Source organism: Nyctibius grandis, chromosome 5 (genome assembly GCF_013368605.1).
Source record: "Nyctibius grandis isolate bNycGra1 chromosome 5, bNycGra1.pri, whole genome shotgun sequence".
NCBI lineage: Eukaryota > Metazoa > Chordata > Aves > Nyctibiiformes > Nyctibiidae > Nyctibius > Nyctibius grandis.
The window spans coordinates 833,133-857,681 of record NC_090662.1 but is presented as its reverse complement, the minus strand read 5'-3'; the positions used below and the strand labels follow the sequence as shown (position 1 = coordinate 857,681).

General features: G+C 49.5%; 1 protein-coding gene across 7 annotated transcripts in view; it reads left to right on the top strand.

Moving 5' to 3' along the window:
* The window catches only part of PPP6R2 (protein phosphatase 6 regulatory subunit 2), a 96,367-nt gene that overhangs the window by 32,407 nt on the left and 39,411 nt on the right, over positions 1–24,549 (top strand). For 6 of the 7 annotated variants that reach the window (XM_068401668.1, XM_068401663.1, XM_068401665.1 and 3 more), the window contains 3 exons: positions 13,851–14,096; positions 19,774–19,960; positions 20,659–20,796. In XM_068401668.1, coding sequence (XP_068257769.1) covers positions 13,870–14,096; positions 19,774–19,960; positions 20,659–20,796 — 552 coding nt within the window. In that variant the 5' untranslated portion in view covers positions 13,851–13,869. Of the gene's footprint in view, positions 1–13,850; positions 14,097–19,773; positions 19,961–20,658; positions 20,797–24,549 lie in introns of those variants that run through there. The other variant, XM_068401669.1, reaches the window with a different exon arrangement.

Sequence of the window (24,549 nt, the reverse complement as noted above, 5' to 3'; positions counted from 1 at the left end):
GAGCTGGGGGTGTTTAGCCTGGAGAAGAGGAGAGTCAGAGGTGACCTTAGTGCAGTCTACAACTACCTCAAGGGAGGTTGTAGCGCAGTGGGAGTCGGCCTCTTCTCCCAGGCAACCAGCGCTAGGACAAGAGGACACAGCCTCAAGCTTGGCCAGGGGAGGGTCAGGTTGGACATGAGGAAGCATCTCTTCTCAGCAAGGGTCATTAGGCATTGGAAGGGGCTGCCCAGGGAGGTGGTGGAGTCCCCATCTCTGGAGGGGTTTAAGAAAAGCCTGGCCATGGCCCTTAGTGCCATGGTCTAGTTGCCGTGGTGGTGTCAGGGCAATGGTTGGACTCGATGAGCCCAGAGGTCCCTTCCAACCTCATCAATTCTGAGATTAAGTTGCTCAGCAGAATGTAGGAAGTATTTCATCTCCCCGTTCCTGTGTGGGATTACTAACAAGCCCTGCCTCCTCAGAGCTGTGTGTATTATCTCTCTTGCACACAAAACACGAGGCCGAAGGGATGTTGCTGACTGGAATGCCCTGGGGACAGCAGACATCAGCTCTTCCCCAGCTCACCCAATGAGCACTGCTACAGACTAGGCTTAAAGATGAGTTTACAGAGAGTTGCAACAATTAATCCACTTACTGTTTAAAAATATCAAACAAGGAACACCTTTTGCCACCTCTGTTCTGCTCAGTTTTTCTGTTCTCCATCCACTTAGTTGCCTTTTTTTTTTTTTCATACTACCTAGAGCAAGGACAGTCCCTCCTCCCTGTGTCTGGAAAGCACCTGCCTCCCTTAAAAGCTGCTCATTGTCATAAATGAATCAAATCTATCTTCTATACAAGATGGTTTGAACCTGACATGTTTCTTGCTGTGAATTGTAATAAGAAATTTGTCCTTTTATATTTTTTTTAATGGCACAATTTGTCAGAGCCTTCAGTGAAATGGCTTGTTCCTTCACCTAAGCTTTCAAAAAGTCTTATTTTTGTGGCTTCAAGCAAGAACAGAAGAAAACTAACAAATCAGTGGACTAAATGGTGTATTTTGTTTTATTCTGACACCAAAGGTGATTGTCACGGGACAGCAGAGCACGTGCCCAGCCCAGGTTGTCAGACCCTCCTCCCTTCCTCCGTAGCTGCCTTTCAATAAAAGTTTTCTAGTGCTCTGTGGCATTACAGCATTAATGATGCAGAGGACAGGGAGGGTGCTATGGATGCGTAAAGACTGACAATAAAACTCGATCAGTTTGGGTGTAAATTTAAATATGATCTTAAGAAGCTGTTCAGTAAACTGGTTGCCCAGATAAAATTACCTGCAACTGGGTATCAACTGGGGGAAGAGTGGTTACAAAGCGGCCCGGTGGAAAGAGCCCTGGGGGTGCTGATGGACAGGCGGCTGAACGTGAGCCAGCAGTGTGCCCAGGTGGCCAAGAAGGCCAATGGCATCCTGGCCTCTATCAGGAATAGTGTAGCCAGCCGGTCTGGGGCAGGGATCGTCCCTCTGTACTGGGCACTGGTGAGGCCGCACCTTGAATCCTGTGTCCAGTTGTGGGCCCCGCACTGCAAGAGAGATGTTGAGGTGTTGGAGCGAGTGCAGAGGAGGGCGACCAAGGTGGGGAAGGGTCTGGAGGGTCTGACCTGCGAGGAACGGCTGAAGGAGCTGGGGGTGTTTAGCCTGGAGAAGAGGAGGCTCAGAGGTGACCTTAGTGCAGTCTACAACTACCTGAAGGGAGGTTGTAGCGGGGTGGGAGTCGACCTCTTCTCCCAGGCAACCAGCGCTAGGACAAGAGGACACAGCCTCAAGCTTGGCCAGGGGAGGGTCAGGTTGGCCATTAGGAAGCATTTCTTCTCAGCAAGGGTCATTAGCCATTGGCAGGGGCTGCCCAGGGAGGTGGTGGAGTCACCATCTCTGGAGGTGTTTAAGAAAAGCCTGGCCATGGCACTTAGTGCCCTGGTCTAGTTGCCATGGTGGTGTGAGGGCAATGGTTGGACTCGATGAGCCCAGAGGGCTCTTCCAACCTGGTTGATTGATTCTGTGTGAACTGTGCCGTTGTGATTGAATTAACTGCTTGAAAATAAGCAACTTGGGTCTTTTATTTGACATCTATAAAACACCGGAATCAAAAGCCAAGTGTGAAGAACAGTGATTCTTCGGTGTAATTTGGAGACAATTGGGAAGTGTTAGAGGTCAGGAGCGGTAATTGCTTCACAGCTGATTAAAGCACTTGGGAAAATGAAGGCGGCGTGTCCCTTACCATGGGACCTTAACCACTGGCTGACTGGGGGGTGGCATTGCTTGATGGCCTTCTCTTGGCTCCCTCCATGTTATGGTGGTCTGTGCTTCCGTGTAGGTGGCTCATCCCCACAGACTGAGCAGTCCCTGTAGAACCCGGCTGGGCTTCCGAGCCCGCAGAGCTGGGCCAGGGTGAGCTTTAGCTCCTGCTCTTGCTCGGTGGAAGCAGCGGGTGTTGTTTCTTGCTGCCTTTTCCACTGCTGAAGAAAACTTGCAGGCTGGACAAGTGTCACTGTAGCAGTTATAATGAGTACATTTCATTTTTTTCCCCCAAATATAAGAGCTAGAAACAGCTTTAAAAGAAAAATAGCAGGAGTTATCTTGAGCAGCAAGAATGTGAACCTTGACCCTAACATGTTTCTCCTCGTGCTCTCATATTCTGATTTAGCTCTCTTTTACTTGTTGTTTAAGGAAGGAAAGTGAAACTTGAGCAGCAGCGTAACAGGGATTGTTTTGAGTATCTACATGACTGTAAGTAGCCTGGTGGTGTCTCAAACAAACTTTGCCACGGCTACAAATAAAGCCGGGCCGGTGGTGGGGGGTGACAGCTCGGTGGAGAAATACCCGGTTACGGAAAGCTTATTTTAAGCTGTTTGCAGCTGTTAATCTCTACAACATCCTCCTGCAGCTCAGGACTTCCCCACTTTTACAAAACTGGAAACTTAAATGTGAGGAGAACAAGTGAACCATGGTAGATCACAGGATCCCAGAATCACTGAGGTTGGAAGAGCCCTCTGGGCTCATCGAGTCCAACCATTGCCCTGACACCACCATGGCAACTAGACCAGGGCACTAAGTGCCATGGCCAGGCTTTTCTTAAACCCCTCCAGAGATGGTGACTCCACCACCTCCCTGGGCAGCCCCTTCCAATGGCTAATGACCCTTGCTGAGAAGAAATGCTTCCTCATGGCCAACCTGACCCTCCCCTGGCCAAGCTTGAGGCTGTGTCCTCTTGTCCTGTCGCTGGTTGCCTGGGAGAAGAGGCCGACTCCCACTGCGCTACAACCTCCCTTCAGGTAGTTGTAGACTGCACTAAGGTCACCTCTGAGCCTCCTCTTCTCCAGGCTAAACACCCCCAGCTCCCTCAGCCGTTCCTCGCAGGTCAGACCCTCCAGACCTTTCCCCAGCTTGGTCGCCCTCCTCTGCACTCGCTCCAACACCTCAACATCTTGATGGCAGGAATGAGCTTTTGGTAGTGTCCGGTTAGGTGAAAGACAGACAACTAAGCAGTGGAAAAGGAATATTGTTAGTAAAATTAGAAAATTCAAATTCATTTTGAATGGTAACTATTTAGTTATGGTCCAAACCCACTTATGTCTCTGTTCTCTTCCTTGAGTTTATCCAAGGAACTTCTCCATCACCTTTAAGGAAGAGTTACCACTTCTACCAAATGCTCCTTTTTGTTGCACCCTTTTGTTTTAAAATAATTTTATGAAGGTACTGACTATTTTAGTGTAGAGATCAGATTAAAACAAAGATGGAGACTTAACTCTTAACTTCTTAGGTATAGAAAAAATTATAGCTTTCCAAATTCATATTTCCTAAAAATGGAGCAGCTTTCTAATTCGTCTGCTGTATACAGCTTGAAGTTTTTAAATTATCCTGCCCCTTATCTTCTACAATCCTCATGTACTTCTTAAACAATTCTAACTTGTTTAATTTGTGTTGTGGAGAAAGTGAATGTGAGGCAGTTGCATTTTACAACTCAGCGTGGGTGGGAGGAGGAATGTTACGCAGTGAATTCAAACCAGCTGGTTTAAAAAAGTACTTTTCCAAACAATTTGAAACTTTGGTATGGTTTGAGGTCAGAGAACATTTTTGATGGCAAGCCCAAATGGGTTTAAAAAGATGAGGTGAATCCATAGGGTGTATTCACTGATAGTTATCAAACATGCAGTTTCAGGTGTGATTTAAGATTATCTGTGGAGAAATGATAACAGGAGGTTGAGGCAGTTGACCAGAAGAAGGTCACTCTTGCCTTGCTTTCCAGCGGTGGGTCCTGTGCTTCTGCTTCAATGTTCTCATTGAAGACTGACAGACCGTACTGCTTCTCTTGATGAGGCATCTCAGGGCTATTGTAGGCCTTCTCTGAGGCACTGCTTTGCTTTTTCTGAGAAGATCCAAGAGATGAAGAAATCCCAACCCAAGAAGTTACTGTATTTCAAGAAAATCATAAAAGCCTCTTCGTTTAGAGAGGGAGAGATTGTCATCAGCTAGAAGGTGATGTTGGAAGCTGAAGCTTGGATTCTGTTTGGCTTCTTGCCTGTTGGGTTAATAAACGCTTCCCTTGGCTTCTCAGCCCTATGTTGAGGGTAGGAAAAAACAAAAATATATCCACAGAATCACAGAATCAATCAGGTTGGAAGAGCACTTTGGGATCGAGTCCAACCATTGCCCTGACCCCACCATGGCAACTAGACCAGGGCACTAAGTGCCATGGCCAGGCTTTTCTTAAACCCCTCCAGAGATGGGGACTCCACCACCTCCCTGGGCAGCCCCTTCCAATGGCTAATGACCCTTGCTGAGAAGAAATGCTTCCTAATGGCCAACCTGACCCTCCCCTGGCCAAGCTTGAGGCTGTGTCCTCTTGTCCTATCGCTGGTTGCCTGGGAGAAGAGGCCGACTCCCACCCCGCTACAACCTCCCTTCAGGTAGTTGTAGACTGCACTAAGGTCACCTCTGAGCCTCCTCTTCTCCAGGCTAAACACCCCCAGCTCCCTCAGCCGTTCCTCGCAGCTCAGACCCTCCAGACCCTTCCCCAGCTTGGTCGCCCTCCTCTGGACTCGCTCCAACACCTCAACATCTCTCTTGCAGTGCGGGGCCCAGAACTGGACACAGGATTCAAGGTGTGGCCTCACCAGTGCCAAGTACAGAGGGACGATCCCTTCCCCAGACCGGCTGGCTGCACTAAAGTACATGTTAGATGAACTGCACTTCGGTGGTTAATGCTGCTGAAGTTCTTCACAATAGCTCGGGTTCTTTATGGGGAGATCCCATTTCTTCTGAACGCTTCTCTTCAAGCTCTCCATGGCTCGTAGAGAACAAGCGGTTAGGATGGCTTACCTACAGCGAAGCAGATAAAGAAAACTAAGTAGCTAATCATCGCAGAATAGGACGGTTACTCCTCTAGATTATCAGGTGTTTTTGAAGTAATCATGAACATTTTTTATGATGTTACAGGCCTACTAGTTTGTTTCTTGGCACAACTCAAAACGGAGCATTCACAGAGGTGTAATTTCCGTCGTGTAGAACTTTTTTCTGGCCCTCTGTCCTGTGTTTTCAATATCTTTTCCTATGCTTCATCAGTGATGTTGTGTATTGTAGAAGACTGCGTGTGCTTCAGGTGAAAGCACACATCCTGAAGTCGGTGTGTGTACATATCCTGCTGCTTCCACAAGTGACGTAGCTGGGTTTCATCAAGAAGTCCACTCTTCTGTCTTGTTGGTGCTGCCTGGGTATGGGTAATGGTGTGCCACTGCCCCACTGTCGACTCTAAGCATCCTGATGTTGCATGTCTGTGTGGAAAGTTCTTCTGGACCTTCCAAGCCTGCAAACTCTCAATGAATGGCAAGGGATGCAAAGATTAATGAGGACTTTTCCAGGTACATTGGCCAGAAAAGGAAGATTAAAGAAAATCCACAGCTGCCCCCTCTGCAATAAATAAGACAGGAGAACTGGTGACAGCTGAGATGGAGAAGGCTGAGGTGCCCAGCAATTTGTCTGCCTCAGTTTTCAATAGTAATCGCCCTTCCCACATCTCTCAAGCCCCCAGACCTCAAGGCAGTCCCTCCCATTGTAAGGGAAGATCAGGTTGGAGACCACCTGAGGAACACGTCGGTGCGTGGGACCTGACAAGCTTCCTCCCAGGGTCCTGAGGGAATTGGCTGATGTAGTCACCAAGCCACTCTCCATCATATTTGAAAAGTTGTGGCAGTCAGGTGAAGTCCCTGGTGACTGGAAAAGGGGAAACATCACGCCTGTTCTTAAAAATGGTAAAAAGGAGGACCCTGGGAACTGCTGACCAGTCAGCCTCACCCCTGTAAGATCATGGAGCAGATCCTCCTGGAAGATGTGGAAACATATGGAAGACAGGGAGGTGATTAGAGACAGCCAACATGGCTTCACCGAGGGCAAATCGTGCCTGACTCATCTAGGGGCCTTCTACAGTGGAGTGACTGCATCAGTGGACAAGGGAAGAGCTACAGATGTCATCTACCGGGACTTCTGTAAGGCCTTTGGTATGGTCCTACACAATGTTCTGGCCACTGAATTGGACAGATCGGGGTTTACTGGATGAACTGGTAGATGGATAAGAAATTGACTGGATAGTCACATCCAAAGAGTTAGTCAGTGGCTCAGTGTCCAAGTGGAAACCTGTAGTGAGTGGTGTCCCTCAAGGATCCACACTGTTTAATATCTTCCTCAATGACAGTGGGATTGAGTGCACCCTCACCACGTTTGCAGATGACACTAAGCTGAGTGGTGCAGGTTGATTCACTAGAGGTAAGGGATGCCATCAAGAGGGACCTTCACAGGCTTGAGCAGTCCTGTGCGAACCGCATGAAGTTCAACAAGGCCAAGTGCAAGGTCCTGCACCTGAGCTGGGACAATCCCCACTGTCAGTACAGATGGGGGATGAATGGATTGAGAGCAGCCCTGAGAAGAAGGGCTTGGGGGTGATGGGTGACGAGAAGCTCACCATGAGCCGGCACCGTGCGCTGGCAGCCCAGAAAGCCACCCGTGTGCTGGGCTGCATCCCCAGCAGCGTGGCCAGCAGGTCAGGGAGGGGATTCTGCCCCTCTGCTCCGCTCTCGGGAGACCCCCCTGCAGTGCTGCGTCCAGCTCTGGGGCCCAACAGAAGAAGGACACGGAGCTGTTGGAGCGAGTCCAGAGGAGGCCACGGAGATGCTCCGAGGGCTGGAGCCCCTCTGCTCTGGAGACAGGCTGAGAGAGCTGGGGCTGTTCAGCCTGGAGAAGAGAAGGCTCCGCGGAGACCTTCTAGCACCTTCCAGTGCCTGAAGGGGCTACAGGAAAGCTGGAGAGGGGCTTTTTATAAGGGCATGGAGTGACAGGACGAGGGGGAACGGTTTTAAACTGCAAGAGGGGAGATTGAGATGAGATGTGAGGAAGCAATTCTTTGGTGTGAGGGTGGTGAGAGCCTGGCCCAGGTTGCCCAGAGCAGCTGTGGCTGCCCCCTCCCTGGCAGTGTTCAAGGGCAGGTTGGATGGGGCTGGGAGCAACCTGGTGTGGTGGAAGGTGTCCCTGCCCGTGGCAGGGGGGTGGGACTGGATGGGCTTTAAGGTCCCTTCCAACCCAAATTCTGTGACTCTCAATTCACTAGCGCTGGGAGCTGCTTGTTCAGCCTTTGCTGTACTTCTCTGCTTCCAGAGGCACCATAGGTCAGACCCTATGGACAGGGTTACAGCAGCGTATTGTCTCTCTTGTGCCTGTCCTGTGGCCTTCCAGGACAGTTCATCTGGCTCCTGTCGGTCATGACTCATTCTGCTGGTCCTTAAGTGGTGTGTACGTGTCTCTGGGGGTTTTTTGTGTATGATCCCTTTCTGTTTTCAAGCTTGCGAAGATGTGAGGTGGATTACAAAGTCTCCCTTCATCGCCTGCACACCTGCTTTGGCCTAACTGTTGGTTTCAATATGCCGTGAACAATCATTTCCAGATCTCACTTGCTGTGTTTTACTGAGGAGCCTGTAAGATCGCTGTAGCTAAAAGAGCTTTTTTTTGGCTTGGGGTGAGGGTGGAGAAGAAGAGTCTCATGTTGTTGCATGTGCTTCAGGCAACGTGGTGGGAGAGTCTCCCTGCTCAGAATCACAGAATCAACCAGGTTGGAAGAGCCCTCTGGGATCATCGAGTCCAACCATTGCCCTGACACCACCATGGCAACTACACCATGGCACTAAGTGCCATGTCCAGGCTTTTCTTAAACCCCTCCAGAGATGGTGACTCCACCACCTCCCTGGGCAGCCCCTTCCAATGGCTAATGGCCCTTGCTGAGAAGAAATGCTTCCTCATGTCCAACCTGACCCTCCCCTGGCCAAGCTTGAGGCTGTGTCCTCTTGTCCTGTCGCTGGTTGCCTGGGAGAAGAGGCCGACTCCCACTTCACTACAACCTCCCTTCAGGTAGTTGTAGACTGCACTAAGGTCACCTCTGAGCCTCCTCTTCTCCAGGCTAAACACCCCCAGCTCCCTCAGCCGCTCCTCGGAGGTCAGACCCTCCAGACCCTTCACCAGCTTGGTCGCTGTCCTCTGGACTCGCTCCAACACCTCAACATCTCTCTTGCAGTGCAGGGCCCAGAACTGGACACAGGATTCAAGGTGCGGCCTCACCAGTGCCCAGTACAGAGGGACGATCCCTGCCCCAGACCGGCTGGCCACACTATTCCTGATAGAGGCCAGGATGCCACTGGCCTTCTTGGCCACCCGGGCACACTGCTGGCTCATGCAGCTGCACCCAGTCCCGGGGTGCTGGGAGTTGCATCAGCATCTTCAAGAAGCCCAGTTCCACCAGCGAGGAGCAGGAGAGGCCAAAGCCCTCAGCAGTTCTCCTCAACCTTTGTTTGAAGAAGGAGGTTGGGAAGGGGATCTGCGTGCTCTGCGATGAGAGAAGAGCCGTCTGCCTTTAACGGTTGGGCTTGATGATCCCTGAGGTCTCTTCCAACCTGGTTGATTCTGTGATTCCTTTCCTAAGGACAACTTATCAGTGTCTCCTGTAGATTAACAGCTTTTCTTATAGATGTATAAAAAGTTTTGAGAAACTGTAGAATTGACATATTTGTAATGGGTTTAAATTTGAAAAGTGAGATTTACGTGTGTATTCCACATCTATCTACGGAATATAGATGGATTTGGGTTAACTGTGCACCCAAACATTCTTAATTTAAGGTCTTTTGGGCCAGCTTTTCACTCGGTGAATTTATAACTAAGCAGAGATAGTTAAAAATATCTGAAGAACAGTTTGTAACGAACACACCGTGCAGCCCAACAGCCTTACTGTCACAGAAATGTCACGTAGGTTGAAAATTCAGATGTCTCTTCCTAATGCAGAAATTCAGTTCCTTGAGTGCGTTTTCAGGAGCTGAATGGATGGATGCAGCAGCTCCTGCTTGGTGCTGTCATAGAATCCCAGACTGGTTTGGGTTGGAAGGGACCTTAAAGCCCATCCAGTCCCAACCCCCTGCCACGGGCAGGGACACCTTCCACCAGACCAGGTTGCTCCAAGCCCCATCCAAATGAGGATGCTAAAAATGCTAAAAACTAACTTTTTAAAAATTTATTTCAATGTACTGTTGATTTAAATAGCTCAAATTAGAAAGTGCTGCTCTCTCTGCCATATTTTGTGCTATCTTTTGTGGGGGACTAGTTCCCAACAGGCTAGGGTCAACCTAAACTGATCTGGCAGTTTGGAAGATGGTCAGGGACTGGCAGTGGATGGGCCGTGGGGGAGGTCTGAGTTGTTTTGGACAGCTTCTCCCCTCCTTAGCCTGGAGAAGAGGAGGCTCAGAGGTGACCTTAGTGCAGTCTACAACTACCTGAAGGGAGGTTGTAGTGAAGTTGGAGTCGGCCTCTTCTCCCAGGCAACCAGCGCTAGGACAAGAGGACACAGCCTCAAGCTTGGCCAGGGGAGGTTCAGGTTGGCCATGAGGAAGCATTTCTTCTCAGCAAGGGTCATTAGGCATTGGAAGGGGCTGCCCAGGGAGGTGGTGGAGTCACCATCTCTGGAGGGGTTGAAGAAAAGCCTGGCCATGGCACTTAGTGCCCTGGTCTAGTTGCCATGGTGGTGTCAGGGCAATGGTTGGACTCGATGATCCCAGAGGGCTCTTCCAACATGGTTGATTCTGTGACACCTACTGCCTTTCCTCCTGCTAACTGAGCATGGGCCCATCACCACTAAAGCCAGTAGCCTTGACATTCGTAGGCAGCGTTACAAGAAACGGGATGCTGTGGGTTTGACTAGAAGTGATTGACGCCTGATGTTTAAAGGAACTTTGTCAGTATAAAGTGGTCTTTGAGATGTGATGCTTGATCAGGATCTCCGTTCTGTTTCGGCGGGGCTCGAGGCCATGTACTTCCCCATCATGTGGATGGGAGCTCTGCCTCAAAATGCCAACAGTCCAAAGCCAACGAGTAAACGTGGCGTCCAGGAGGACTGCGGGAAGACAAAGCTGCGAGGAAACTACTTCGGATGGCTTGGTAGTTCCCAGCTTAAATGCTCCCTTTGTAATCCAGTCTTGCAACACCAATACATTGAAATAGGGCTTCCTGCACGGGGGTCGGGGCAATCCCGAGCACAAACCCAGGCTGGGTGGAGAATGGGTTGAGAGCAGCCCTGAGGAGAAGGACTTGGGGGTGATGGGTGACGAGAAGCTCACCATGAGCCGGCACCGTGCGCTGGCAGCCCAGAAAGCCACCCGTGTGCTGGGCTGCATCCCCAGCAGCGTGGCCAGCAGGTCAGGGAGGGGATTCTGCCCCTCTGCTCCGCTCTCGGGAGACCCCCCTGCAGTGCTGCGTCCAGCTCTGGGGCCCAACAGAAGAAGGACACGGAGCTGTTGGAGCGAGTCCAGAGGAGGCCACGGAGATGGTCCGAGGGCTGGAGCCCCTCTGCTCTGGAGACAGGCTGAGAGAGCTGGGGCTGTTCAGCCTGGAGAAGAGAAGGCTGCGGGGAGACCTTCTAGCACCTTCCAGTGCCTGAAGGGGCTGCAGGAAAGCTGGAGAGGGGCTTTTGACAAGGGCATGGAGTGACAGGACGAGGGGGAACGGTTTTAAACTGCAAGAGGGGAGATTGAGATGAGATGTGAGGAAGAAATTCTTTGGTGTGAGGGTGGTGAGAGCCTGGCCCAGGTTGGCCAGAGCAGCTGTGGCTGCCCCCTCCCTGGCAGTGTTCAAGGTCAGGTTGGATGGGGCTTGGAGCAACCTGGTGTGGTGGAAGGTGTCCCTGCCCGTGGCAGGGGGTTGGGACTGGATGGGCTTTAAGGTCCCTTCCAACCCAAACCTGTCTGTGATTCTATGATTCATCATATCGGCAACGCTGTACCACAGAAGACAAACCTGCAATGATTTTCTTGGTTTCTTCTAAATCTCTGAGATGATAAAGACATTAAAAGAAAGAATTCTCTTGACATGGAAAAAAGCTCTCTGAAACAGAGAAGTTATTTGTGACAAATTTTGAAGCGCTGAGTGGAGCTTCACAGAGTTTGTTATCAAATAGCCTGGGTAATGGAGCTATTCCTAGAAAAAAATAGCCTTAATTTCTTCAGGTAATCCTCGTTCTTTTAGACATCCTTGGACACATACACACACAAGTGAAGGATCCTTGAACAGAGGTAGGGCAGAAAATGCATGTCAATAATTGGTAAAAATAAATAAAAAATTAGTGTTTCTTTTAATGTTTTCATTCAGTAGTTCCTATAAGTCCTTCAGTTGGAGGTTCAGTGTGAAAGTTACACTGCAAGGGACACAAATATTTAAACATAATTAAAAAATTTGGGTCTTTAGCCTTTTAAATTGCCTGCTATGGTAACTGGAAAGCAGTGTCCCCTTCTGCAGTAAAGCTTCCTGGAGGACAGAAGTGTTGTTTTCTGTTTGCCTTTGAAAAAGGATAATTTCAATATTCTCTCTTAGATCACAGAATCCCAGAATCACTGAGGTTGGAAGAGCCCTCTGGGCTCATCGAGTCCAACCATTGCCCTGACACCACCATGGCAACTAGACCATGGCACTAAGTGCCATGGCCAGGCTTTGCTTAAACCCCTCCAGAGATGGTGACTCCACCACCTCCCTGGGCAGCCCCTTCCAATGGCTAATGACCCTTGCTGAGAAGAAATGCTTCCTAATGTCCAACCTGACCCTCCCCTGGCCAAGCTTGAGGCTGTGTCCTCTTGTCCTATGGCTAGTTGCCTGGGAGAAGGGGCCGACTCCCACTGCGCTCCAACCTCCCTTCAGGTAGTTGTAGACTGCACTAAGGTCACCTCTGAGCCTCCTCTTCTCCAGGCTAAACACCCCCAGCTCCCTCAGCCGTTCCTCGCAGCTCAGACCCTCCAGACCCTTCACCACTTGGTCACCCTCCTCTGCACTCGCTCCAACACCTCAACATCTTTCTTGAAGATGTCATTACACAAGCAGTGGAACTGGCAAAGGATCGGGTGCGGTAACATTTTTGGGTACTGGAGAAAGCAAAATGAATGGTTGGAGCAAGTGTTCCTGCTGCTGCCGAAATAGTAATGTGGGTTAGGTTAAAAAAAGCATCGTGCTCCTGCTGTATAAAATCACACGCTTCTCCCCGGATCATCTGGGAATGGAGCACGTTGACATCTCTCATCCAATTTACTTCGTTTTATAAAATATATTTTAGCTTAATGATGTTATTACACATAACATTTCTCTTGTTTGAGCTACGCTTATCACCTTTGTCAGTGGGGAATAAGTGACTCTAGTGTTAACTATTATTTATTTCTTGAAACCCTCTTTGCTCCCCGTAGCCTACAGCACGGTGCCGACTCTTCATGGTCCTTCACCGCACCTTCTGCATAGCGAACAGACCCAGGAGTCGACCGGCTCTTCAGCTTGGGGCTCCTTCCTTCAGAAGCCAGTTTTTTCTCCTTTTATTATGCTTCTGTGCGTGTAGCAGAGCCGTGGGGTTTGAGTGAGGATGGGACGGTGTCTGGGGAAGAATTTAGTCTGAAACACTAAACGGGGGCCAGAAACGCAAGGCTGTGCTCCGATTCTCAGGTAGTTACATGAGCTGCTTCTTGAAGTACAAATGTCTCCTGATGAGAAATTGGAGTTATCTTGTACTCCCTGAAGATACTGGAAGTGTTACTGGGGAAGAATGAAGATAAAGGTGAAGGGTCTGGAGGGTCTGACCTATGAGGAACGGCTGAGGGAGCTGGGGGTGTTTAGCCTGGAGAAGAGGAGGCTCAGAGGTGACCTTAGTGCAGTCTACAACTACCTGAAGGGAGGTTGGAGCGGGGTGGGAGTCGGCCTCTTCTCCCAGGCAACCAGCGACAGGACAAGAGGACACAGCCTCAAGCTTGGCCAGGGGAGGGTCAGGTTGGCCATTAGGAAGCATTTCTTCTCAGCAAGGGTCATTAGCCATTGGAAGGGGCTGCCCAGGGGGGTGGTGGAGTCCCCATCTCTGGAGGGGTTTAAGAAAAGCCTGGCCATGGCCCTTAGTGCCCTGGTCTAGTTGCCATGGTGGTGTCAGGGCAATGGTTGGACTCGATGATCCCAGAGGGCTCTTCCAACCTGGTTGATTCTGGGATTCTGTGACTCTAATCCAGCAAAGCCTTTCTGTGTATGAACAGACTCTTTGATTTTTAGTTCAAGATACTTGCAGTTAGAAGTTGGTTCATGCATATTGTGTCCATTGTTGATGTTATACCAGCTATAATCGAAGTCGTGTTAGTTTTCTGGTGCGAAAAGCTGCTAATTTTCTTTACAGAATTTAACTGATTTTTACAGCTGGCTGGCAGTTCCATCAAGGTGTTCTGCTCAGAATACGTAAAGGAGGAATAAATAGCAAAGATGGAAGATTAACGCGTATTCTTTTGCATTCCAGCTAGTTGTGTCCCATCAACATGTTCTGGAAGTTTGATTTGAACACAACATCACATGTGGACAAGCTGCTGGATAAAGAAGATGTGACACTTCACGAGCTGATGGATGAAGATGACATCTTACAGGAGTGCAAGGCTCAGAACCGCAAGCTGCTGGACTTCCTGTGCCAGCAACACTGCATGGAGGAGCTGGTCAACCTCATCACCCATGAGCCCCCTGTGGATATGGATGAGAAGGTCCGCTTCAAGTAGGTGTTTGTTTTCTGTCCTTTATGAATGAGAGAGCTTGATGTTGCAAGGGCTCTGCTGCGAGTTGGACGTAACCTTTTCAGTCTCAGGAGAAAGGCTTTCGAGTACTGGGAAAGATTTCACAGCGTTTTGTTACTTGTAGTGAGTTTTCAGAAGCTTGTTTCTTTATTTTTAATGGCTTAACATTGAGTTTGTCTAAAAAAAAAACCCCTCTTGCTGCTTTTTCAGAACTTTGCAAGCAAAATAAGCAGTATCTCAAAAGTACCTTTAGTATGTTTTTGTCAAACAATCCCAAGCACAAATACTTGTGATTGGCCAATCCCAAGCACAAACCCAGGCTGGGCGGAGAATGGGTTGAGAGCAGCCCTGAGGAGAAGGGCTTGGGGGTGATGGGTGACGAGAAGCTCACCATGAGCCGGCACTGTGCGCTGGCAGCCCAGAAAGCCACCCGTGTGCTGGGCTGCATCCCCAGCAGCGTGGCCAGCAGGTCAGGGAGGGGATTCTGCCCCTCTGCTCCGCTCTCGGGAGACCCCCCTGCAGTGCTGCGTCCAGCTCTGGGGCCCAACAGCAGAAGGACACGGAGCTGTTGGAGCGAGTCCAGAGGAGGCGACGGAGATGCTCAGAGGGCTGGAGCCCCTCTGCTCTGGAGACAGGCTGAGAGAGCTGGGGCTGTTCAGCCTGGAGAGGAGAAGGCTGCGGGGAGACCTTCTAGCACCTTCCAGTGCCTGAAGGGGCTACAGGAAAGCTGGAGAGGGGCTTTTGACAAGGGCCTGGAGTGACAGGACGAGGGGGAACGGTTTTAAACTGAAAGAGGGGAGATTGAGATGAGATATGAGGAAGAAATTCTTTGGTGTGAGGGTGGTGAGAGCCTGGCCCAGGTTGGCCAGAGCAGCTGTGGCTGCCCCCTCCCTGGCAGTGTTCAAGGGCAGGTTGGATGGGGCTGGGAGCAACCTGGTGTGGTGGAAGGTGTCCCTGCCCGTGGCAGGGGGGTGGAACTGGATGGGCTTTAAAGTCCCTCCCAATCCAAACCAGTCAGTGAGTCTGTGATTCTATGATCAGAAGTGCAAGCAAAGAGCGTTGTGCTCCAAGTTATAAGTTTCTGAACTTGACTGGTTTTCAGTAGTCAAGCCCACAAAGACAGAGCGCTGTACAGTGAATAAAGATGCAATATTTTCCATGTGCTGCATATGCAAAACCTCCTGATTTTGGTGATCATATCGTTAGGGAGAGGGCCTAACTCTGTAAAGAGCCTCATGGTGGGGAGCTCTTTAGATGTGTTTCCTTCTCATAGCAAGTTGTGTTTATACATTGTTAACTGAATGTATACTTGAAAATATTTACATTTTGGATTTGGGATGTTTGTTTTTCTCTGTTAAGTTTATGTAAAAAATAAAAGGTTGCTCTGTGGATAAATAAATAAAACAGGCAAGTTTGTTGCTGTGGGAATGGATCAGGGTTGATTATTGCTGTTGGTGCTTGAAATCCACAGAAGAAATGGTGGAATTGATTAGGTTTATAATTAGGTGAGCTGGTTGGTCAGTGAGGTTTCAGTGACTGTTTCCAGGTAAGTGAATGCCAGGAAATACGTTATGTAGGAACTCTGGGGGTGTTCAGCCTGGAGAAGAGGAGGCTCAGAGGTGACCTTAGTGCAGTCTCCAACTACCTGAAGGGAGGTTGTAGCGGGGTGGGAGTCGGCCTCTTCTCCCAGGCAACCAGCGACAAGACAAGAGGACACAGCCTCAAGCTTGGCCAGGGGAGGTTCAGGTTGGACATGAGGAAGCATTTCTTCTCAGCAAGGGTCATTAGCCATTGGCAGGGGCTGCCCAGGGAGGTGGTGGAGTCCCCATCTCTGGAGGGGTTTAAGAAAAGCCTGGCCATGGCACTGAGTGCCCTGGTCTAGTTGCCATGGTGGTGTCAGGGCAATGGTTGGACTCGATGAGCCCAGAGGGCTCTTCCAACCTGGTTGATTCTGGGATTCTGTGAAGTATGAGATCTGAGTGTGTGAAACCTGGGCTCAGTAGAGGCTGCAAGAGCAGAATGTGCTGCAACAAGGCGAGGTTTCATTTATCCCCCTGCTGACAGGATATATATCACGGGGAGGCACGGGGCATGAATTTTTAGGCATCGTGAATGCCTTTTGCATGGAGCAGCGAGCCAGAAAAAGGAGAAATAACTCTTTATATACCCTTGGGGGCTGTAAGAAACATAACTGTTGTAAAATCACTTTGTAATAGTAACCGTAATGTACTCAGATTTAACATCCTCGCAGGAGCAAAAATGACATAAACGGCATTACCGTGGGCCTGGGGTTTGTTTTTCTAACTTTTAGGAATGGAGCTACATAAATATGAGGAGGCTAGTTAGGAATTAAGTGGTACTGTGAGAGAGTAAAGAGCTCACAGCTGGCCTGGAAACATTCTAGTGGCTCATGGTAAAGGCAGAGCTTGTATTACAGACATTAAAAAAAAATCCTAATGTAGAAAACTGGCGTGGTTAAAAACAAATAATCCATCACAGATGGAAGTACAGCCTCACAGCAAGGAAGTTGTGTCCAGATATGGGAAAAGGATATTGTGGGTAGTTAATCTGTGAGGATGAACGGAGGGATTTGGAGAGGCAGTTTGCTAAAGGCAAACCCACTAGTACTCGAAGCCAGCAAACTAAGGAGGCCTCTCGGAGATGTGTAGGGCGGATGGGTGATCCAGGTGGGAAAAGGAAGACAGGACCATCTCTAAGCATGTGGAGAAGGTCATCAGAAGTAGTCAACATGGATTTACCAAGGGGAAATCGTGCTTGACCAATCTGATAGCCTTCTATGATGACATGGCTGTCTGGGTTGATGAGGGGAGAGCAGTGGATGTTGTCTACCTTGACTTCAGCAAGGCTTTTGACACTGTCTCCCATAAGGTCCTCATAGGAAGGCTCAAGAAGTGTGGGTTGGATGAGTGCACAGTGAGGTGGATCGAGAACTTGCTGAACGACAGAGCCCCAAGGGTTGTGATCAGCGGTGCTCAGTCTAGTTGGAGGCCTGTGGCTAGTGGTGTTCCCCAGGGGTCAGTACTGGGTCCAGTCCTGTTTAACTTATTCATCAATGACCTGGATGAAGGAACAGAGCGTACCCTCAGCAAATTTGCTGATGACACCAAACTGGGAAGGGTGACCGATCCCCCAGCAGGCCGTGCTGCCATTCAGTGAGACCTGGCCAGGCTGGAGAGCTGGGGGAGAGGAACCTCATGGAGTTCAACAAAAGCAAGTGTAGGGTCCTGCACCTTGGGAGGAATAACCCCATGGACCAGTACAGGCTGGGGGTGATCTACTGGAGAGCAGTTCTGCAGAGAAGGACCTGGGGGTTCTGGGGGACAACAAGTTCCCCATGAGCCAACAATGTGCCCTTGGGGCCAGGAAGGCCAGTGGTGTCCTGGGGTGCGTGAGGAAGAGTGTGGGCAGCAGGTCAAGGGAGGTTCTCCTGACCCTCGACACGGCCCTGGTGAGGCCACACCTGGAGTAACTGTGTGCAGTTCTGGGCCCCCCAGTTCAAGAAAGACCAGGAGCTACTGGAGAGAGTCCAGCGGAGGGTACGGAGATGGTCAGAGGGCTGGAGCATCTCTGCTGCGAGGAGAGGCTGAGGGAGCTGGGGCTGTTCAGCTGGAGAAGAGCAGACTGAGGGGGGATCTTATCAATGCTCACAGATACCTCAGGGGGGTGTCAAGGGGATGGGGCCAGACTCTTCTCAGTGGTGCCCAGTGACAGGACAAGGGGCAACAGGCACAAGCTGAAACATGGGAAGTTCCATCTGAATGTGAGGAGGAACTTCTTTGGTGTGAGGGTGCCAGAGCCCTGGCACAGGCTGCCCAGGGAGGGGGGAGTCTCCTTCTCTGGAGATATTCAAACCCACCTGGACACGACCCTGTGTGACATGCTCTGGGTGACCCTGCTTTGGCAGGGGTTGGGCTGGATGATCTCCAGAGGTCCCTTCCAACCCTTAACCAGTCTGGGATTCTGTGTAGTGATGATGGAGAATTCACTGGAAGAGAATGCAGCTTTAAACTAAACATTAATTTAGTTGGCCCTTATTAAAATACATCGTAAATTTTCTTTTTTGCTTTTTGGGGGAGGGGGGAGATACCCAGCTCTGCTTACAGAGAGAAGATGCTCGAACTGTAAAGGACAGGTTTTATTCTTAATCTGTATTGCTTGAGAACAAATCAAAACTACTTTAGGAAGCATGGGTGAGAGCTGGCAGCGAGCAGGAGGTTTGGTGTTCAGAATTGCTGCTTTGTGCTCAGAACCGCTGAGCCACGCGCACGCCCTGTCAGAGCCTCAAACAATTAGTGGGGCAAGAGCAAATGATGGTTTAAAAATAAAGTCCAGCTGCCTTTTGACTCTAGGCTCGTATATATCATTGAAACTGTGAAAATAGTGTCGAAGTTCAGTGGTGGGTTGAATTTCACAGCACTAATGAGCTGCTGCTGCTGACTGCAGTAACCTCTGTGGGGTGGTGAGGAGGGCTTTTTGGCAGGAGTTCTCCTGAGCCCTTTTTATAGGTGGACAGTAGCTGGAATGGGGGATTAAGACACTAACCTCACAATCCCAGAATCAATGAGGTTGGAAGAGCCCTCTGGGCTCATCGAGTCCAACCATTGCCCTGACACCACCATGGCAACTAGACCAGGGCACTAAGTGCCATGGCCAGGCTTTTCTTAAACCCCTCCAGAGATGGGGACTCCACCACCTCCCTGGGCAGCCCCTTCCAATGGCTAATGACCCTTACTGAGAAGAAATGCTTCCTCATGTCCAACCTGACCCTCCTCTTTTAAAAAAATAAAAACCAGTGAGATGAATTTTGGGGTTGTAGCGTGCGTGCAAGACAGCCTCCCATCCCCTGCTTCATTCCTTCATCACGTGAGTAATGGAGGGTCTGAATCAGTGAAGTGTTTGCAAAAGAGGGCCCTGTAGCAGTATGGTACTGCTGGCTTTTAACGGAGGGTCTGAGCTGCGAGGAACGGCTGAGGGAGCTGGGGGTGTTTAGCCTGGAGAAGAGGAGGCTCAGAGGTGACCTTAGTGCAGTCTACAACTACCTGAAGGGAGGTTGGAGCGGGGTGGGAGTTGGCCTCTTCTCCCAGGCAACCAGCACTAGGACAAGAGGACACAGCCTCAAGCTTGGCCAGGAGAGGGTCAGGTTGGCCATGAGGAAGCATTTCTTCTCAGCAAGGGTCATTAGGCATTGGAAGGGGCTGCCCAGGGAGGTGGTGGAGTCCCCATCTCTGGAGGGGTTTAAGAAAAGCCTGGCCATGGCACTTAGTGCCCTGGTCTAGTTGCCATGGTGGTGTCAGGGCAGTGGTTGGACTCGATGATCCCAGAGGGTTCTTCCAACCTCATTGATTCTGGGATTCTGTATTGCAACTGATTAAGCATCGCTTTCAAAAACCAGCACTAACTGCAGTCTGAAGGCCGCTGAGATGCATAATTCAGTGGTTAAAAACCACTCACGATGTGCTGCAGGAAATGATGCTCCTCGAAATGTGCCGTTAATGTAGGTGACCCTTGTTCCCTCTGTGGTTTTTCCCGTCTCCAGGAAGGACGATCCTTCTACTCTTTGCTTTATAACTTTAAGAAGGGAAGATTTTCTTGAGAGTTTTCATTTCACCTTTAGTTGCTCTGGTTCTGTCCTTGCAGATATCCAAACACAGCCTGTGAACTGCTGACCTCGGATGTGCCGCAGATCAACGACAAGCTGGGAGGGGATGAAACTCTGCTGAATATCCTCTACGACTTCTTGGATCACGAGCCGCCTTTGAACCCTTTGCTTGCCAGTTTCTTCAGTAAGACTATTGGGAATCTCATTGCAAGAAAAACGGAACAGGTAGTGATGAGATTTGTCCTCATACGTAAGCACGAATGAATTCGCTAACGTTGGTTGTGTTGTGTGGTGGTATCGTTGCTACCCTCGTGATCTCATGGTGTTCTTAGCCTTGAAGAACAGCTCGCTGTGCTCTTCCAGGTTGGAGTTGAAGTGTAGGCTTTGAGAAGTTCTTCAGATCCCTCAACTGAGAGAGATGCTGGCTCATTGAGACACCTTTGCGTGGTTGTGGTTTCGGAGCTGCCGTAGCTGGGGTGTTCCTGTGCCACAGCTAAAGCTTTATTTTTCATCATATCAATTCATCCTTTGATCATTGCCCAGAACCAGCTCGTTACCTAACCAAGGGCTAAGTCTCATGCCTACAACAGGGGTGCTGGAAACAGGAGCTGAACACAGGATCCATGTGTCCCAATTCCAAGTTGATTTTTAAATTCCCCAGCTTCACCCGCTTCTTGATGCTCTTATTTCTGTGGGCTTGGGTTTCTCTGTGGTGTAGAGGAAAGAAAAGAGAGCTAAAAAGATTTGATTTAGTATTGCCTTGAAACGAGGATGTTTTTCTCTCCTCTCCTTCTCCAGAGAATTTCTCAACCTGGTAGCTGTTCTGCATCAAGATTGGTTGAGACAAGAAGGTGAAGCATAGGGAGTTCTTTGTGCCGTCTCTGTGTGTTGTACTAGCAACTGATGGTGACTTTTCTTTTCAGGTGATTGCATTTTTAAGGAAAAAAGACAAATTTATTAGCCTGGTGCTAAAGCATATAGATACATCAGCCATGATGGACCTCCTGCTGCGCCTGATCAGCTGCGTGGAGCCCGCAACTCTACGGCAGGAAGTCCTCAACGTGAGAACCTGCTGCTTTGTTCTTTGAGAGTTTGGGAACGAGGGGGTTGGTTGGTTTGTGTCTTAAAGAAATAGAATTCTTCTTGTCATTGATTATGAGAGCAGATCCGTTCTTCTGAAAACTATTTTTCTTAATGCTGGAGTCTGCACGTCGGTTACTCTGGGTACTTCAGCCTGTTTGTGGCTTGCACAGCAGAGCAAGCCTGCTTCACTCACTGGCAGTAAAGGATTTTCAACTCATTTTTCCATATAGCAACCACTATTTATCTGGTTTTGCTGTAGACAAAGGAAATTTGTAATCTTCCCCAGTGTTCAGAATTATTCTGATCGTTTGGGACAGTAATGTGTTTACTTCCTCACCATGTTCAAGGGTGGATGTGATTTTTGGAGGTGATATCACCTGCCACCTCCTTTCCCTTGCTCTTTAATAGGCAGCCTTAGAAAATATCTCCTTGAGACGCTCAGTTTGCTTTACAGGTAGGACAAGTTTTTCTCCCTTCATAGCCCAGTGTGGGTGAGGCTGCCTCATGCCCCCATTAGTGGCCAGATGGGCAGGATGGAGGAAAAAAACCTACTTTAGCTCCCTCTGAGTAAACCAGAAGAGCAGTGTGTGGTGTGGAAAACTGTGCTGGAGTCACTGACGCCCAGACCAGGGTTTGTACATCTGACAGGCTTTGCTGCCTGAGTCTTCTGTGTCCAGAGCGTTGGCCACCCCATAGGTGAGCAGGTGGATGTTCTTTGCAAGAACTCATGATAGACGATCACCATTGTTGGGTTCCTCCTCTCAGCCTTACGGTGCATCGTCCACACGCCGTTACAGAGAAGGAGAGAAGTGCAGGCACAAATCGGTGCTTACAGACCTGTGTGGGCGTTCACCCGTGAGGGAAGTCATCATTTCTTGACAGGAAAGTGAGCAATTCAGTTGGTTGGACATCCAATAGTAATAGCAGGAAAGCAGATGGGAGGAAAAAGCCTTCAAGAAACGGACTGATGGAGGATAACAAGTTCCCCATGAGCCAGCAATGTGCCCTTGGGGCCAGGAGGCCAATGGTGTCCTGGGGTGTGTGAGGAAGAGTGTGGGCAGCAGGTCAAGGGAGGTTCTCCTGCCCCTCTACACTGCCCTGGTGAGGCCAAACCTGGAGTAACTGTGTGCAGTTCTGGGCCCCCCAGTTCAAGACAGACCAGGAGCTACTGGAGAGAGTCCAGCGGAGGGTACGGAGATGGTGAGAGGGCTGGAGCATCTCTGCTGCGAGGAGAGGCTGAGGGAGCTGGGGCTGTTCAGGTGGAGAAGAGCAGACTGAGGGGGGATCTTATCAATGCTCACAGATACCTCAGGGGTGGGTGTCAAGGGGATGGGGCCAGACTCTTCTCAGTGGTGCCCAGTGACAGGACAAGGGGCAACGGGCACAAACTGAGACACGGGAAGTTCCATCTGAACATGAGGAGGAACTTGTTTGCTGTGAGGGTGCCAGAGCCCTGGCACAGGCTGCCCAGGGAGGGGGGAGTCTCCTTCTCTGGAGATATTCAAACCCACCTGGACACGACCCTGTGCGACATGCTGTGGGTGACCCTGCTTGGGCAGGGGTTGGGCTGGATGATCTCCAGAGGTGCCTTCCAACCCTTGACCATTCTGGGATTCTGTGTAGTGATGATGGAGAATTCACTGGAAGAAAATGCAGCTTTGCAAGAAAGGTCCAACCACATCCCAGGCCATGACGGCCCCAGGGCAGCCGGAGGGGTGAGGGCAGGGATTGCTCCCCTCTGCTTAGCGCTGGTGAGACCCGTCAAGATACTGGGGCCAGGCCAGGGCTCATCAGCGCAGGACAGACTTTGCAATAGTGCAGCGTAATGTCACCAGGATAAATGGAATTATTTTTTCTTCTGATGTTGAAATGCCATATTAACTGAGGAGTGTTTCTCCTGGATGGATGGCTTCCATTCAGGAAACTTTCAATATGCAGGTTTCCAAATATCAGCCATCCATAACAGTCAGAACTGGATGGGATATATTTTAACCCCATTCTATCAGGTTTATTCTACCTGTTAAAGATTTCACACGGTCAAGAAAAATGAAAACAAAGTGAAGATACCAAGTGGCGCTGGAGGTGCACCTGAAGGTTTCTTTTTTTACAAATAGTCTTAATATAAACATTATCCCCAAGCATTTAAAAACCTGATGGCTTAAGGACTTCTCAGAAAAACAGAAACTAGTAGCAACATTGAAATTTGGGTTTCAATGTTTAGAGAAGCTACTTAGCAGCAATTCTGGCAGTATATCCAAGAACTTAAGTATATTCAAGAGAGATGTTGAGGTGTTGGAGCGAGTCCAGAGGAGGGCGACCAAGCTGGTGAAGGGGCTGGAGGGTCTGAGCTGCGAGGAACGGCTGAGGGAGCTGGGGGTGTTTAGCCTGGAGAAGAGGAGGCTCAGAGGTGACCTTAGTGCAGTCTACAACTACCTCAAGGGAGGTTGTAGCGGGGTGGGAGTCGGCCTCTTCTCCCAGGCAACCAGCACTAGGACAAGAGGACACAGCCTCAAGCTTGGCCAGGGGAGGGTCAGGTTGGCCATGAGGAAGCATTTCTTCTCAGCAAGGGTCATTAGCCATTGGAAGGGGCTGCCCAGGGAGGTGGTGGAGTCCCCATCTCTGGAGGGGTTTAAGAAAAGCCTGGGCATGGCACTTAGTGCCCTGGTCTAGTTGCCGTGGTGGTGTCAGGGCAACGGTTGGACTCGATGATCCCAGAGGGCTCTTCCAACCTCAGTGATTCTGGGATTCTGTAGGCATAATTGATAGAATTGAGCGGCTGGTTTTTGGAAGATATAAATGAGGAGAAATTCGTTGATCTTGATGAAGTTGTTTTGGTAAATTGCCAATTGACAGCTACCTGACTTAGGATTTGAAAGAAGGGTCTTAGGGTTTGACAGAAGGGTCTCAATAGTCATATCGATACACAGGGAGATGAGAAAAGATGCGGGTAGACTAAATGAGCCAGGAGGGAACGGAGAGTTGCTGTGTTAGTGGCATGGAGATGGCAAGACTGATGTATTAAGACACAGCAGGGATCAACTCTACTGTGGTGGTCTTGATAATTTTAATGCTGGGAAACCAGAAAGCAGTAGAAGGATCTGAAGAGAGAGGTTGGTAGAGAGACTGGTGAGGAAAAATGTCTTAGGAACCCAGTTGTTTGAACTTTTGGGTAAACTGGGTATTGGGAAGAAGAAATTACAGAAACCAGATGTGAAAATATGGTCTTGAATTAAATACTTGGTTTCCCTGGGAAGATTGTTGGACAACATTAGCATTTTTGCATTAATAAGGGACACCAGAAAGGAGACAAAGTCGGACGTTTCAGACTTAGTAGGAAAACAGCAGTGTTATTAACGGGAAAAGTCACCAAAAATGGTGACCTGGAATTTTTGTTTTGTGTCAGACGTACATGATACTCAACATGGAGTCATAGAGGAGAGGACGAGATCTGTAGGGAGGTTCTTAGAGCAAAGCTGGTGGAAGAGTCAACATGAGGATCATAGTTGAAGTCGTGTGAATAGATGACACATAAAAACGAGCGTTCAAGGGGACAAGATATGCATAGAGCCTTCAGCAGGCAGGAGACTGCTCATTTTCTCCATGACTCATCTGAAGAGTGCTGGAAGATTGTATCATTGCAGAAACCTCCAGAGTCTTTCTCCTTTTAATTAATGTTTGGTCAGTCAAAAGCAACTGAGAATGCATTAGTTTGATTTGAGTGTTGAGTTTGA